The 12,854-nt window shown below is 36.5% G+C and overlaps 1 protein-coding gene across 1 annotated transcript in view; it reads left to right on the forward strand.

The window, feature by feature from the left end:
- Positions 1-12,768, forward strand: part of LOC102105789 (uncharacterized) — a 33,267-nt gene extending 20,499 nt beyond the window's left edge. Inside the window, exons 22-35 of the mRNA XM_088058642.1 lie at positions 338-406; positions 1,448-1,516; positions 1,955-2,023; positions 3,435-3,503; positions 4,215-4,283; positions 5,088-5,168; positions 6,183-6,218; positions 7,361-7,397; positions 7,521-8,078; positions 8,697-8,932; positions 9,505-9,589; positions 9,674-9,763; positions 11,100-11,288; positions 12,635-12,768. Of these exons, the coding sequence (XP_087914768.1) occupies positions 338-406; positions 1,448-1,516; positions 1,955-2,023; positions 3,435-3,503; positions 4,215-4,283; positions 5,088-5,168; positions 6,183-6,218; positions 7,361-7,397; positions 7,521-8,078; positions 8,697-8,932; positions 9,505-9,589; positions 9,674-9,763; positions 11,100-11,288; positions 12,635-12,768 (1,791 nt within the window). The remainder of the gene's footprint in view (positions 1-337; positions 407-1,447; positions 1,517-1,954; positions 2,024-3,434; positions 3,504-4,214; positions 4,284-5,087; positions 5,169-6,182; positions 6,219-7,360; positions 7,398-7,520; positions 8,079-8,696; positions 8,933-9,504; positions 9,590-9,673; positions 9,764-11,099; positions 11,289-12,634) is intronic.
- The last annotated feature ends 86 nt before the right edge of the window (positions 12,769-12,854 follow it).

The raw sequence follows: 12,854 nt of genomic DNA on the forward strand, positions 1-12,854 counted from the left end.
CCTAGAACAAATGATGATAAATATATGGAGAATGCAACTAAAGTAATTACTTCTTATATGTAGGCCACAAATGACAACAGAGCTGTTGAAAAATATTAAAATTAGTGACTTAGGAGTGAAAGGTCCTGTAAATCATGAGGACTATTAAATGTCACTGGCTTAATCTAGGATTAAATAAACCTAAAATAATAATTCACATAGTAAAATACATGAGCCGATAAACAGAGAGATAAAATCAAATTACAGTATATTTGCAAAGTGAGTTTAACTTTAATGGATAATTTCCTGCTAGCAATTGTCTTGGCATTCACTTAGCTGTTTTTCCTGCCTTCATCAGGGTGACCAAGGCCTTCCAGGACCCCCTGGGCCCTTTGGACAAAAAGGAGATGGTTATCCTGGCCCACCTGTAAGTTTATAGATTTTTATTTTATGTGAATTGGGAAGAAATAAGTGCTACACCTAAGGGATTATCCTCCATGTGTGACATGCTAGGAAAGATTTGCTGGTCTAAAAGCCTAAAAAGCCTAAAACTCCTCAACTGTGGAAATGCACTTCAGCACAGAAGAAAATTAAATCTCCCTCTGAAATAGCACAAGATCATCCCTGTCCTCCATTTCTCTTGATTACACACTGTAACATATTCCAAGTAGGTTCTTTTATCCAAAGTATGACTGATGTTTCAATCAGTTCCCTCAAAATCTTCATGTAGGGTCCCGTCTTCTGCCCAACCATACAAAATTTATTCCCAAACAGGAAAATACAATCTAACTAAGCAGCCAGGTCCATACACATCCCAGAACCACTGAAAAAGCAACTGGTGTGCAAAGAGCCAGTACTACTCTTTACAGAGGCCTTTATTGGTAGATATAACTAATCCCTACAAAAAGGATACAAAGAGAAAAGGCTCCTTCCTCTCCCTTCCCTGCACATATGTGCGACACGGCCTCATATATGCAGTCTGCTCATGAGCGTGCTGCACCACCCCTGCTGCAGCAAGGAAGTCTCAGAAGGATCGCTGGCTACAGTCAGGGAGTTTGGATCACACATAATTGCATTTGCCTGTGCTAAAGACAACAGCAAAAGCGCTTGCATTTGCCACAGTGACGAACAAAAATTAACAAATATCAACATGGAAATTGTAAACTGATTTATAATACTTTCTGATATTTTTGTGCAACCTAATGAAGAACTGCTTCTGCAACTGCCTCTCCAGATTAGACTCCTCTACCTTCAAACACATTCAATCCCCTGCATGACATGCAACACACATGCAAATGATCCTGACACTACTTCTTGCATATCAGAGTAAAGTTTAACCATCTGTAGGTCACAGTGATCCCATTAAGAGACAATATAGTCAAGATACTAACATGTAGATATTAACAAATGCACAAAGTCAATGTAGCTGTAAATTAAATTTATATTCTGTCTGTGCATACAATGTCAGGGATTGCCAGGCCTCCCTGGGATTCCTGGTGAACAAGGTCCAGATGGAGTTGGACTACCAGGACCTAAGGTACAGACTTTAACTTCTAGAAAAGCAAATGCTTGTGTATAGTCTATCTCATAGAGATCAAATTCCTACTTATAGGTCATAGTCAGAATACCTATTTAACCCAGCTTTAACTTTCTTCTCAGTATATAAAAGGTAGACCTTTTTTGGTTTAGGTTTGCTGGGGTTTATTTGGTTTGGGGAATCTAGAGTTCATTTTATATTATGGGAATTGTAATTCCTGTGTAAATGTGCATAATTGACTTGAATATGTTTAGACTACTAGCCACTGTTTATCCTAAATAACCTTCTTGCCCTGCCAGCAATATAGTTGGGTTAGCATTGTTTGGACTTGCACAGTGCAGTTCAATAGTTCTCTCTGTCCCATTTGGGTATAACAGATGCTAGAGATAAATTAAACTTTGGTATTCATTACTTATTTCTTAAAGTATTGGCTTTCAGGGTGATCCTGGCAGTAGAGGACCAGTTGGCCCCCCTGGACCCCTAGGAAGAGGCCTGCCAGGACCAAAAGTAAGAGATTTAAACAATTATGTCTCTCTTTGTCTAATTTCTAAATCAGGAGGAAAAAGTATACTATACAAATGTGTGATTATGCATAGACATCTACCTGTTTTCTGTCTTCAGAAAACTGGAAACACCTAATCTAACAAATAATCTTTATTTTTTAGAAAATCAAAAATATTTCTGGTGACTAGCCATAAACCATAACGTCCTTGTGGTTGCATATAACAAATTATAAGGTGATAACCTTGCAGTGAAGATCAGTGAAAAACATTTAGCTCCTGCAGACAATAGCTGCAACTGAATGGAAAACATTTCTTCAGACTCAGCATTGGTCAAAATTAAGGGCTGGGCAACCACTTAGTATATCTTGCCTATACTATTGTTACAGCCATAGGCACTACTGTTGAGTTCTTCTGGGATGAATTCCTCTTTTTTACTGTATAAATCAAACAATCATCTAATAACCAGTATGAGGATCATATGATGATGAGTATGACCCTGCAAAAAGGATTATTTTTTGTAATTATTTTGAAACCATGACAAAGGCCCAAAAATAACTGTAACTATAAAAAGCAATTTTCACTGTGAAACCTCCCAAATTGGAAACTCTCACGCTCCTACAGCTGTCTTAAAAATCTACTGAATACAAAAGAACTGGTTTGAATGTAAATATAAAGGAACTCAACAATGCCAAATGCAAAGATTATGCAACATGAGTTACCTGCACATTGTGGCTCATTGGTCCCTGAGATTCAGTTCCCACTGGCAGGAAGGTGGGGTCCAGAGAAAAGCAGTGGTGAAGCACCTCCTCAGGCAGTACTAGTCCAAAGGAATGACATGAGCATGGGATCCTTACAAATGAGGACACTGAGTTTCATGCAGAGATACTAGAACAGCAGTATGGACATAAAATTACTATGTATTATGCGGGTTTTGGTTGCTTCCTGTGAGTAACATGGAATGGGAACATTTTATCTAGAGTTCTATTGAAAACTAGCTTTTAAATTAGCAACTAGTGTTTATTTGCAATGCCACATTAGTATGTGTATATATAGGCCTTACTGTGTAATGGTGGTAAAAGATTAAAAAAAAAGCCAGTAATAAAGTAATAAAAACCAGTAATAATTCTTCTATTAAATTTTAATTCAGTCCCCAATGTCCCACCAATTCAATCCATCCTTCAATGCAGCATATATCTCTACCAGCAAGGAGATTTGTGTTCACTAAGTATTAAGCCAAGTGACTCCTTTGAAGTATAAATTATATTATTAAAATCTAATAAAGGCCAAAAAGACTCCTCAGCTAGAGCAATCTTATTCCCACTACTTATAAAAACACATCTTTGGTAGAGGAAGAACAAGAAATTACACAGTGGTATAACAATTTATTGTGTATTTTTATTATTAACATTCTCTAGGGAACCATAGGACGCCCAGGGCCACCTGGCTCTATGGGACCTCCTGGTGAAGGTGTTCAAGGAACTAAGGTAAAAACACTCACTGTCTTCAATATTTAACCTGTGTTGAGTGGTCAATCTGACCATCACACTGTTAAGGAGATTTCACATTGTTTCTTATATGAAGAGAGCCTAAGGCCTAAGGCTAGAAAATGAGAAGGATAATGTGAGCACCTGCAAAGTATGTTCTGTCTACCACTGCAAACTAGTCCAAGTATGTGTGTGTTGAGAAAGGAAGAATGAACTTTTACCAGTTAAAGATACCTTTACAAAATTTAAAATACCACTCCCTCAACTCTCATGCTTGCAGAAACAGTCTGAATTAGTTATGTGTACTACCACTCTATTTAGTAGAGAAAAAGCCTCCCTTCTCAATCTGTGTGTACTATTAATTTTTCTTTGTAATATGCCCTTTTATCCAAAGCATCGGTCAGATGAGACAGACTCAAAAGATAGAGGTAAGAAAGGCAGAATGAGAAGGAATAAAATATGATGTAAAGAGGGAAAAAAATAAAATTACAATCAAATTAAAATTAAATCCAATAATGATCATGTGGGTTTTCATAATTGTATTCTTTATACAGAAGAAGTATTTGAGAAATATAAGTTAGCCACTAAATTGCCTCAAGTGCCTCAAGATGCTTGTTAAAATGCAGTTTGAAAAGTTTCTCTTTGAACATTTTAAATTACTGTGTGATGATGATTACAAAGGGTTAATACCACTACCTGGATTATCATTAGGGGGAACAAGGTATTCAAGGAATGCCAGGACCACGAGGCCCCCCTGGAGATGGGCTTCTGGGAGAGAAGGTACGATATCTAAATCAGAGATAATAGTGAGATAATGCTCTAGATGGAAGCCAACACACTCAAAATGCCCTTTTACAGTCAGTACTCACGAGGCATGTGAATTCCATGTAAAGGGAGCCCCAGACACTAGAAGATTATACTATTATTGGAAGTTTTATTGTTATTAGAAGTTATATTATTATTTTTTTATTAAAATATTGGATTTAATATCACTGTCTTTCACCTACCTGCTATGCAAAATTTTGGGACTACATCAGTGTTAAGAAAAAGAGAATGGTAGGTTGGAATCAGTTTTTAGATGTGATCACAATGGCTCCAAAAGGCTGCACAAAGTCCCATAGTCTACTAAAAATGAAACCAAGAAGCACTAATACATTTCTTTGCTATGCCAAACACCTTTTCTGGGCCAAAAGGTTTCTCAGAGTGATATTCCCATTATTCATTCCAATGACACCCTTGGATTTCTTTTCTATTTCCCTAGTGTTATCTTATTTTTCTAAGGCACAGATAATAATTTCCATCATGCAATATCCCATTATACCTCTCAGTCTGAATGTAGTTGTTTGAGATACTTCACTGTTCAAACCACTTCAGGTATTTTTTCCCATAAAAATGCTTAGCCAAAACTACAAGTTATTAACAAAGTTCACAAAGTACCAATTTATTTAAATAATCTCTAACGAAGATTTCTAACTTGTGTCACAAGTTTAATGTGCATTCAACAAAGGCTACTAGAGAGAAATTTGAAAAGTGTAACAAAAACTGACTTTCACCTTCTGTCTGCTTACCACCATGGTTTTAAAGGGAGATCGAGGAGCTACAGGTGACAAGGGGAAAAAAGGAGAAAAAGGTGATGTGGGTGACCCTGGTTTACCTGGAGAACCTGTGAGTAACTCAGGTTTATTACAGATGCTTTCTTTAACCACTCAAAAACAAAGCTGGATTGTGTGTTCTTCTTTCTGTTTAATTACATATAATCCATATAATCTGAAACACTTAAGAAACTGAAACTATTAAAAAATTTTGAAAGCACAGACATTTACTTGATTAATACCCCACTTGCCACATGGATGTGTTTTCTTCCTTAAGGCAGTTGTCCTGGTTTAACCCCAACCAGCAACTAAACACTTCACAGCCACTTGATTATCTACCTCACAGGACTGGTATGATGGGGAGGAAAATCAGAAAAAAAAAAGGAAAAAAAACCTAAGCAAGCAGAAGACTCACAGGTGGATATAAACCAGTCTAATAATTGAACCAAGGATAATCATAGTCATAATCATAAAAAAGCCAGGTGATGCCCAATAAGATTGCTCACCACCTGCTGATGGATGCCCAGCCCATCTCCAAGCAGTGATCGGCCCCTCCCAGCCGACTCTCCCAGTTCCTGTCCCGAGTGTGCCCTCCCATGCTGTGGGATATCCCTTTGGCCTGTCCGGGTCAGCTGTCCTGGCCATGCTCCCCCAGCTCCTTGTGCAGCCTCCCACCGACAGAGCATGGGAAACTGAAAAGTCCTTGACTATGGGTAAGCACCACTTAGCAACAACCAAAACAGTGTGTTGTCAACATGATTCTCATAGTAAATCCAAAACACAGCACTGAACCAGCTGCTAAGAAGGAAATTAACTCTATCCCAGCCAAAACCAGGAAAGCAGTGAAAGACAACTGACAATCAGTGATCCAGTGGGAGACTTGAGGTCATCCAATTCCCATAAACCACCTTAGGAGGTTGCAGGTACTACACGCATAAGGCAATGCATATGCATCAGAAGCACACTTTTTCTTGTTTAACTTCCTATTGGTCAAATATTATTCTAATAATGGGATTGATGAAGTTGTATTCTGAATTACAATGTTACTATCTAATTGCAATAGCTTAATTACCACTCACTGTTACAGGGCAAAACCGGACCAAAGGGAAACCAAGGTCTAACAGTAAGCAAATTCCATTATTTAAATCCCATTACAAGAAGATATAAAAAACACTATCAAATGAAATGTAGCCTTTTAATTATTTTGGAAAGAGCTTTCAGATTAGAAGCTGTCTCAGCTGTCTCAATATATACAATATATATAATATAGAAAAAAAACTCAAAAGATTTCTGATTTTTTCTCATCTACTTTATGCTGAAATAGAATTAAAAGTTCCAGGTGACTTTAGGTATTTTTCTGCTAGATGTTCTTTTACAGCTAGTGTTAGATCACCCAGGTGTGTACTTGATGCAGGATGGGTTTTTTGCAAGTATTTAAGAGTCTAAAGAGCAAAAGATCTCCAAACTTTTCATGCTCTATCATGCTATAAACTTATTTTTATTTCTGCTAAGCCTTTACCACAGTTGAGCCAAATTCAGTAAAGTATGTCAGTGAGCACATAAATACTACTATGGTTTATGATGGAAGCTGAGGAACAGTAGCAAAAGGTTGTATTTGAAAGACTGATTCAATGCCAGATGAATCCTGTCATGCACTTCAAAAGATACGACAAATGATTGCTCTAATACTGAGAAACACTTTGTTCACATGTCACAGAAGCTATCATTTTTCTGAACAGACAGCTCTGAAGGTAGCAGTTTTACGGTTTTGTGCTGATGAAGGCTGGGTAATAGAGTGGGCCAGGTACATCAGGGATGACAACTCCCAATTCCATTCTGTATTGGTGCTCTGGCATGTCAGTTCACTACAAGCAATCCTACACTTCCTAAACTTAGGTCTATTTCTCTGCTCCCAGTACATTTAAAAGGGATGTGATATTATTCAGATGCTAAAATATTTATGCCTTTCAGTTTTAATGAGAAACAATTAATCACAAAACATTCTATAAAATAAGGAGTTAATGGTTTTAGATAGAGATGTTAACATGTTTTCAGGTTATTGATTCTTGTATGCATATGAAATAGTTCATTGTAAAATGTGGCACTCATTCCCAAGGACAAGTTTGGAAGTTTAACAGTTAGATTTTTCTAAGTCACTGTAGGACACAAATATTAATTATAAACAAAATCTTTGTTAGTATCAATATTATACCTCATTTGAAAGAGGCAAGTTGTAAAATATTTTATTTTTTTTTCCACATCCAGAGAGAAGATATAATTAAATTAATTAAAGAGATATGTGGTAAGGACTCAGGAAATTGTCACATTCAGATTCTATATTCTTTACATTTGCATTCTTCACTTTTCCAAAAGCATGCCAAATCAAGTCATTGTGATCTGGGTCTCTTTTATTTTCCCTTTGTAGGTTGCAGTATTAAATGTAAGGAAATTCCTATGGAGCTTGTATTTGTGATTGACAGCTCTGAGAGTGTGGGACCAGAAAATTTTGAGATTATCAAAGACTTTGTAACTGCTTTAGTAGATAGAGTAACTGTAGGCAGAAATGCTACCAGAATTGCCCTTGTGTTATACAGTTTAGAAGTTCGGCTAGAATTTGGCCTCAACAAGTATCCAACCCAACAGGATGTTAAGCGAGCAATTAGAAAAATGCAATACATGGGAGAAGGCACTTACACAGGAACTGCTATCCGCAAAGCAACCCAGGAAGGATTTTCTGGTGCTCGAGCAGGGGTGCGGAAAGTAGCTATTGTGCTAACAGATGGCCAAACTGACAAGAGAGAAGCTGTAAAACTAGATCTTGTTGTTCGAGAGGCCCATGCAGCAAGCATCGAAATGTATGCAATAGGAATCGTAAATACTTCAGATCCAACACAGGATGAGTTTGTGCGTGAGCTAAACCTGATTGCTTCAGACCCAGACAGAGAACACATGTATCTCATTGATGACTTTAACACCCTCTCAGGTGCGTTCATTGAAGTTTTATTCTGCTTTGTATCTCATGCTTCTCGGAAGGGGGCAGGGTGGGGGAGAAGCATAATCTTTGTGGATATGTTTTGATGCTGAAAAGTAATAGGAATCTAGAGATACAAATCCCCTTTGTCTATGGTGTTACATTATGGGGCAACATGCCAATGGGGAAATGTCACCCAGTCTAGAAAAACAGCTACTTAAGTGCTCATGCACTGAAAATCTGCTGACTGTAAATCAGAATGTAACCCATTGTCGTAAATGCTACTCGTTCACTTCCCCAGGAAAATAACCCGTTTTCACTTGGTTATTCTCATCAGCAAGATAAGCAGTTGTTTTCCCACTACCAGCTAGTAATTGTTAGTAAGCTTAGATGAACACCCATATGTGAGTTCATTGTATTTTCTACCATATGGAGGACTTACACAATGGCAAATTTGTGACCAAAAAATCCATACTCCAAAGAGTCTGGAATAATCTTAGATGCGTGTTAACAATCTGAAGGAGTTCTAGATTACGTGTATATTACTGATATATGTAAGTAATCCACATTTTAAAAATACATTGAATTCCTCAGTATGATAAGTTTTCTACTTTTTTTTTTTTTAAACAGCTCTGGAGTCTAAATTAGTCAATCAATTTTGTGAAGATGAACATGGCACCTTAGTATACAACCATAATGAAAATGGTGCAAGTGGACGATCCTTCCATTCAGTATCTCCAAGTTCTTTACATTACATACTTCAGAAGAACAATGTTAATAGACAACCACTTGCAGCACAAACACTTGGAGTATCTACAGTAGAAAGTCCTCTGAGTCTTGGCTATCTTCCTCAACCATTAGCTCCGGTATGAAAATTCAGCAGGCTTTAACAAGCAGAAATTTAAAGTATATCTCTTTCTGTGCTACCTAACATAATTTGTATCATTTCCCTTAATTTTCTGCAGGACAGCTACTTTAACTTGGAAAACTCAGAGCTGATTGTTCTGAGTAAGAGCTCTTATGTTGCCTGCAGGCAATTAACTAATAGCTGTAACTTATTCCTGATACTGTTACGAGGATTCCTGTGCTTAATACAGTAATATTTGTGCCACAGTGTAAATCATAACAATATTAAAAAGCAATTACGCTGTTATAATTAAGTCTAAGACCAGTAATTGGACTCAATTGTAGATTATAATTTTAAGTCTTTAAATAAACTTCTGTAAAGCTCAACTAAAAAAAAATATTTATCCCACATTTAGATATGACAACCTTCCTGGTAAACCAACCAGGAGAAGTTAAAATTCTGGTTCTTAACACTGAAGTCAGGGTAAATGGAAAAGAAAAACATTAGAAAATCTCTAAGTCATGGAGGGCTTGTTCATTTTGAAACACTTCACTGTATCTGAAAAGAAAAAAAATCAAATGCTTGTTTCAGACCAACGTACCTCCTGTAGTCTATGAAGCCTATGAAGAGGAACAAGTTGAAGAAAAACAGCCAACTCTAACAGTAAACACTAGAGGTATTTCTATTTTCATTTATTTCTTCATTTTCATTTTTGGCTGATGAAAAATCAGTGTCTCATTCTGCTTATTTTCACCTGCAGCTGTGTTACCGTTATTGTCATCTAAACAACCACCATCCAGTAAAATGATGACATCATCTCTTTCAACTGCAGGCCCCACACCAAGACCTGGTGGGTTGTAGATCATAACTAGTTTATCATTTTGTTCTCTCTTCACCCGGTACTAAATTTTAGTAAGGCTTTAAATCAGAGTAATTTTGTTCCATTCTCCAAAGATTTTGTGAGTTTGTGATATAGAAGTCATTTCAGGATTTTATAACAAATCTATTTGCAGTTCTTGTCTTCCCAAGATTGGGATCCCACCTCTCCACTTAAAGCAAAAGTAAGGTTGTCTATAACCTGGGAGGGAGCTCCTAAGGGCCATCAAAAAGAGAACATAATGCTCACTGAGGGTGGGCCAGTCAGCACAAGGAGGGGCAATCTACAGAGGTGGGAGGCTTCATTAAAAACAAAGACAGTGATTTTGGAACTGGACAGAAAGAATGTATTTCTCTTTCAGAGGAGCAATAGGAAAAAACAGTGTTTAGTCATTTTGAGTATAATAATTAGCTGAGTGCTTAAAGGGCTGATTCTTTTTATATGAAATGTCCAACTGTATTTCATTCATCATTTGGGGGATTTTCAGTTCCAGTAATAGTGCATTATGATAGGAGCAACAGAAGAGAGTGATAGAAACATGTTCCCATGTTTCCTGGGAACAGTGGCACAACTTATTCAGTCTCTGTAACTAACGTTTTTGTTAAAAAAAAGTGACAAGATACCAGTTGCAAAAGACAAAATTTTAGTCACAACATTAAACTTCACAGAAAACTGATTTCTATCTCATGGTATTAAATAAATTAAAGTGAGTGAGACCAGATTAGTATGTTAGAGTCCTCTGTATCTGTAGGAGTTTAAAATTCAAACTTACTACACTATTACTACCGTTTTATTAGATAAGTAGCACAAATATCTTACAAAAGCAAGACAAGATTTTTATATTCTTCTCAGTATTTTTATGTCTCTTCTCCCACACAACAAGGAAAACATACAGCAGAAGGATGCACTAGATGTAAAAACAGCAGATACAACTAGCTCACAGCTCTTTGGCTTACAATTTCAGTTTGCTCATGAGACTGGTTGCACATAATGAGATTTCAAAAAAAAGTATTTCAAAACTATCATATTCATCTTGTTTGCTCTTTTTGTATGTGGAGCCATAATACGATTATTTCTGGAATTACTAGAATCATGCCAGTAAAGGAACAGTTTATCTGACTACTAAGATGCACTTGTAACTTGGCTTCAATATTTACATCTTTAGTTTTAAAAATTAATCTTAAACTATTGTATAAGATTAGCAGAAAAAAATAAAACAAAGTAAGAATTTTAAAGGTAAAATCTATATAATACAACTGACTTTTACAAACTGAATGGTTTCTATTCTTTTTTTTTTTTTTAATTTCAGAAAGTATTGTGGACCTCCGGTGCAAGCTAAGGCTAGATCAAGGGCCATGCCGTGTCTATACAATCAGATGGTATTATGATAAACAAGCCAATGCTTGTGCTCAGTTTTGGTATGGTGGCTGCGATGGAAATGCAAACCGCTTTGAGTCTGAACTGGAATGTAGACAGGCTTGTGTATTTTTTTCTGGAGGTAGGAATTAGTCTCAGCATTAAAAATGATAAGGTTGAAGCTATTGATTGTTTGGCTTTTTTATCAAGTATCCAGCATGGTATCTAAAATCAAACAAATTAATTTCTAGAATGCTAACATTATGAAGTCATATACCCACTAACTAAAACAAAATGCGTACCTATGCAAGCATACTTTAATGCTTTTAGCATTTATTATATGACATAGAGATGATAACAAAATAGTAGATAACAAAAGTATCAAGAGTACAAAATTTCCTTTTTTACTCAGGTACGGTAAGATCAGGGTAGCATTTGCTATAGCAATTGCCCTTCCTTCACCAAGATCTTAAAATACTATCATTGTACAATCACTAACTAGACCTTATTTTAAGCTACATATATTGCTTTGGAAACCAATCCTTGGTCATTCTGTAAGTTCTTTTCCCTTTGTTATGGAAATCTGATATTTGGCATGGATTCTGCAATGAAAACTTCACTTCTTTTAAGTGAAACTATTCTCACAAATAGTATTTTACTATTTAAAGCACTAAATATCAACTTCCAAATTACATGCAAAATACTACTTAATAAAGATAAATACAGCAAATGCATCAGCTTGTGGCCTATATGCTTTCTGGGTCACGACAGTGAGGTGGTTCAGTTACCCACCTTTCATAAACACATCACAGGTACATTTTGTCCTTTTTTTTCAGTAAACTCTCCTCAGTTTTTATCAGCTAGCCAAGATCCATGACAATTAAAGTTAAAACACATCCACAGATTTCTGTGAGTAAATATACCAATAACTGGCATTACCGTGTTGGGTTAGTTCATATCTAAAATGGTCCTTCCAAGGTGTTTCTCTTCTGAAAGCCAAATCTAATTTTTAAATGCATTTTAATATTTTCATCTTCTTTCATTAACTATTTAAACTTATGTTTAAAACATTAAGCACAGCACAGTTTTTTTGTCTGCCAATGTGATATTTCTTTTTACATTAATATCTGCCTATATAAATTGCATTTCCTGTTATTTAATAGACTTTAAAACTTATTTAGAATAAAACATTTCTGGTTTTACTGCCAGGACAGGAAAGAGATAATGGTACTTTTACAGGACTAAAAACTTACCTCACAGCTAAATTGCACTCACTGCGTCATGCGTTTCTGATAACTGGATTTCTGCCACAGCCCTTAACAAGGCCAAACATCTCAGATTATGCACTCCTGTACGTGAAACTCGTTGATAATTTTTAGTTGAATTTGTGTGGTTTGGTGTTGGTTGTTTATTTAACCTGAGCAAAGCGTATCAACAAAAAACGGAGCTTGGCCTCAACCGAAACACCCTCCACCCTTTCTGCTCCAGAACGCTCAGCCCCTCTCCTGACAGGGCCAGAGCGAGGACGAGGCACCTCCCGCCTGCTGCTTTATTTCATCCAGCTTGTGTTCATTTCCAGATGTGTGCAATGGGGTCCTCGCCAACCCAGGGACAAGCTTTAGGGAAAGTACTACCAAAGGGAAAGTTTTTTTCTTATGATTCTTATTCGGAGTATTATTTTTTTTTAATTTGAAAGTGGTAGGGCAAT

This window comes from Pseudopodoces humilis, chromosome 8 (genome assembly GCF_049639895.1).
Source record: "Pseudopodoces humilis isolate 2021_Gansu_Grassland_sample_001 chromosome 8, ASM4963989v1, whole genome shotgun sequence".
Taxonomy (NCBI): domain Eukaryota; kingdom Metazoa; phylum Chordata; class Aves; order Passeriformes; family Paridae; genus Pseudopodoces; species Pseudopodoces humilis.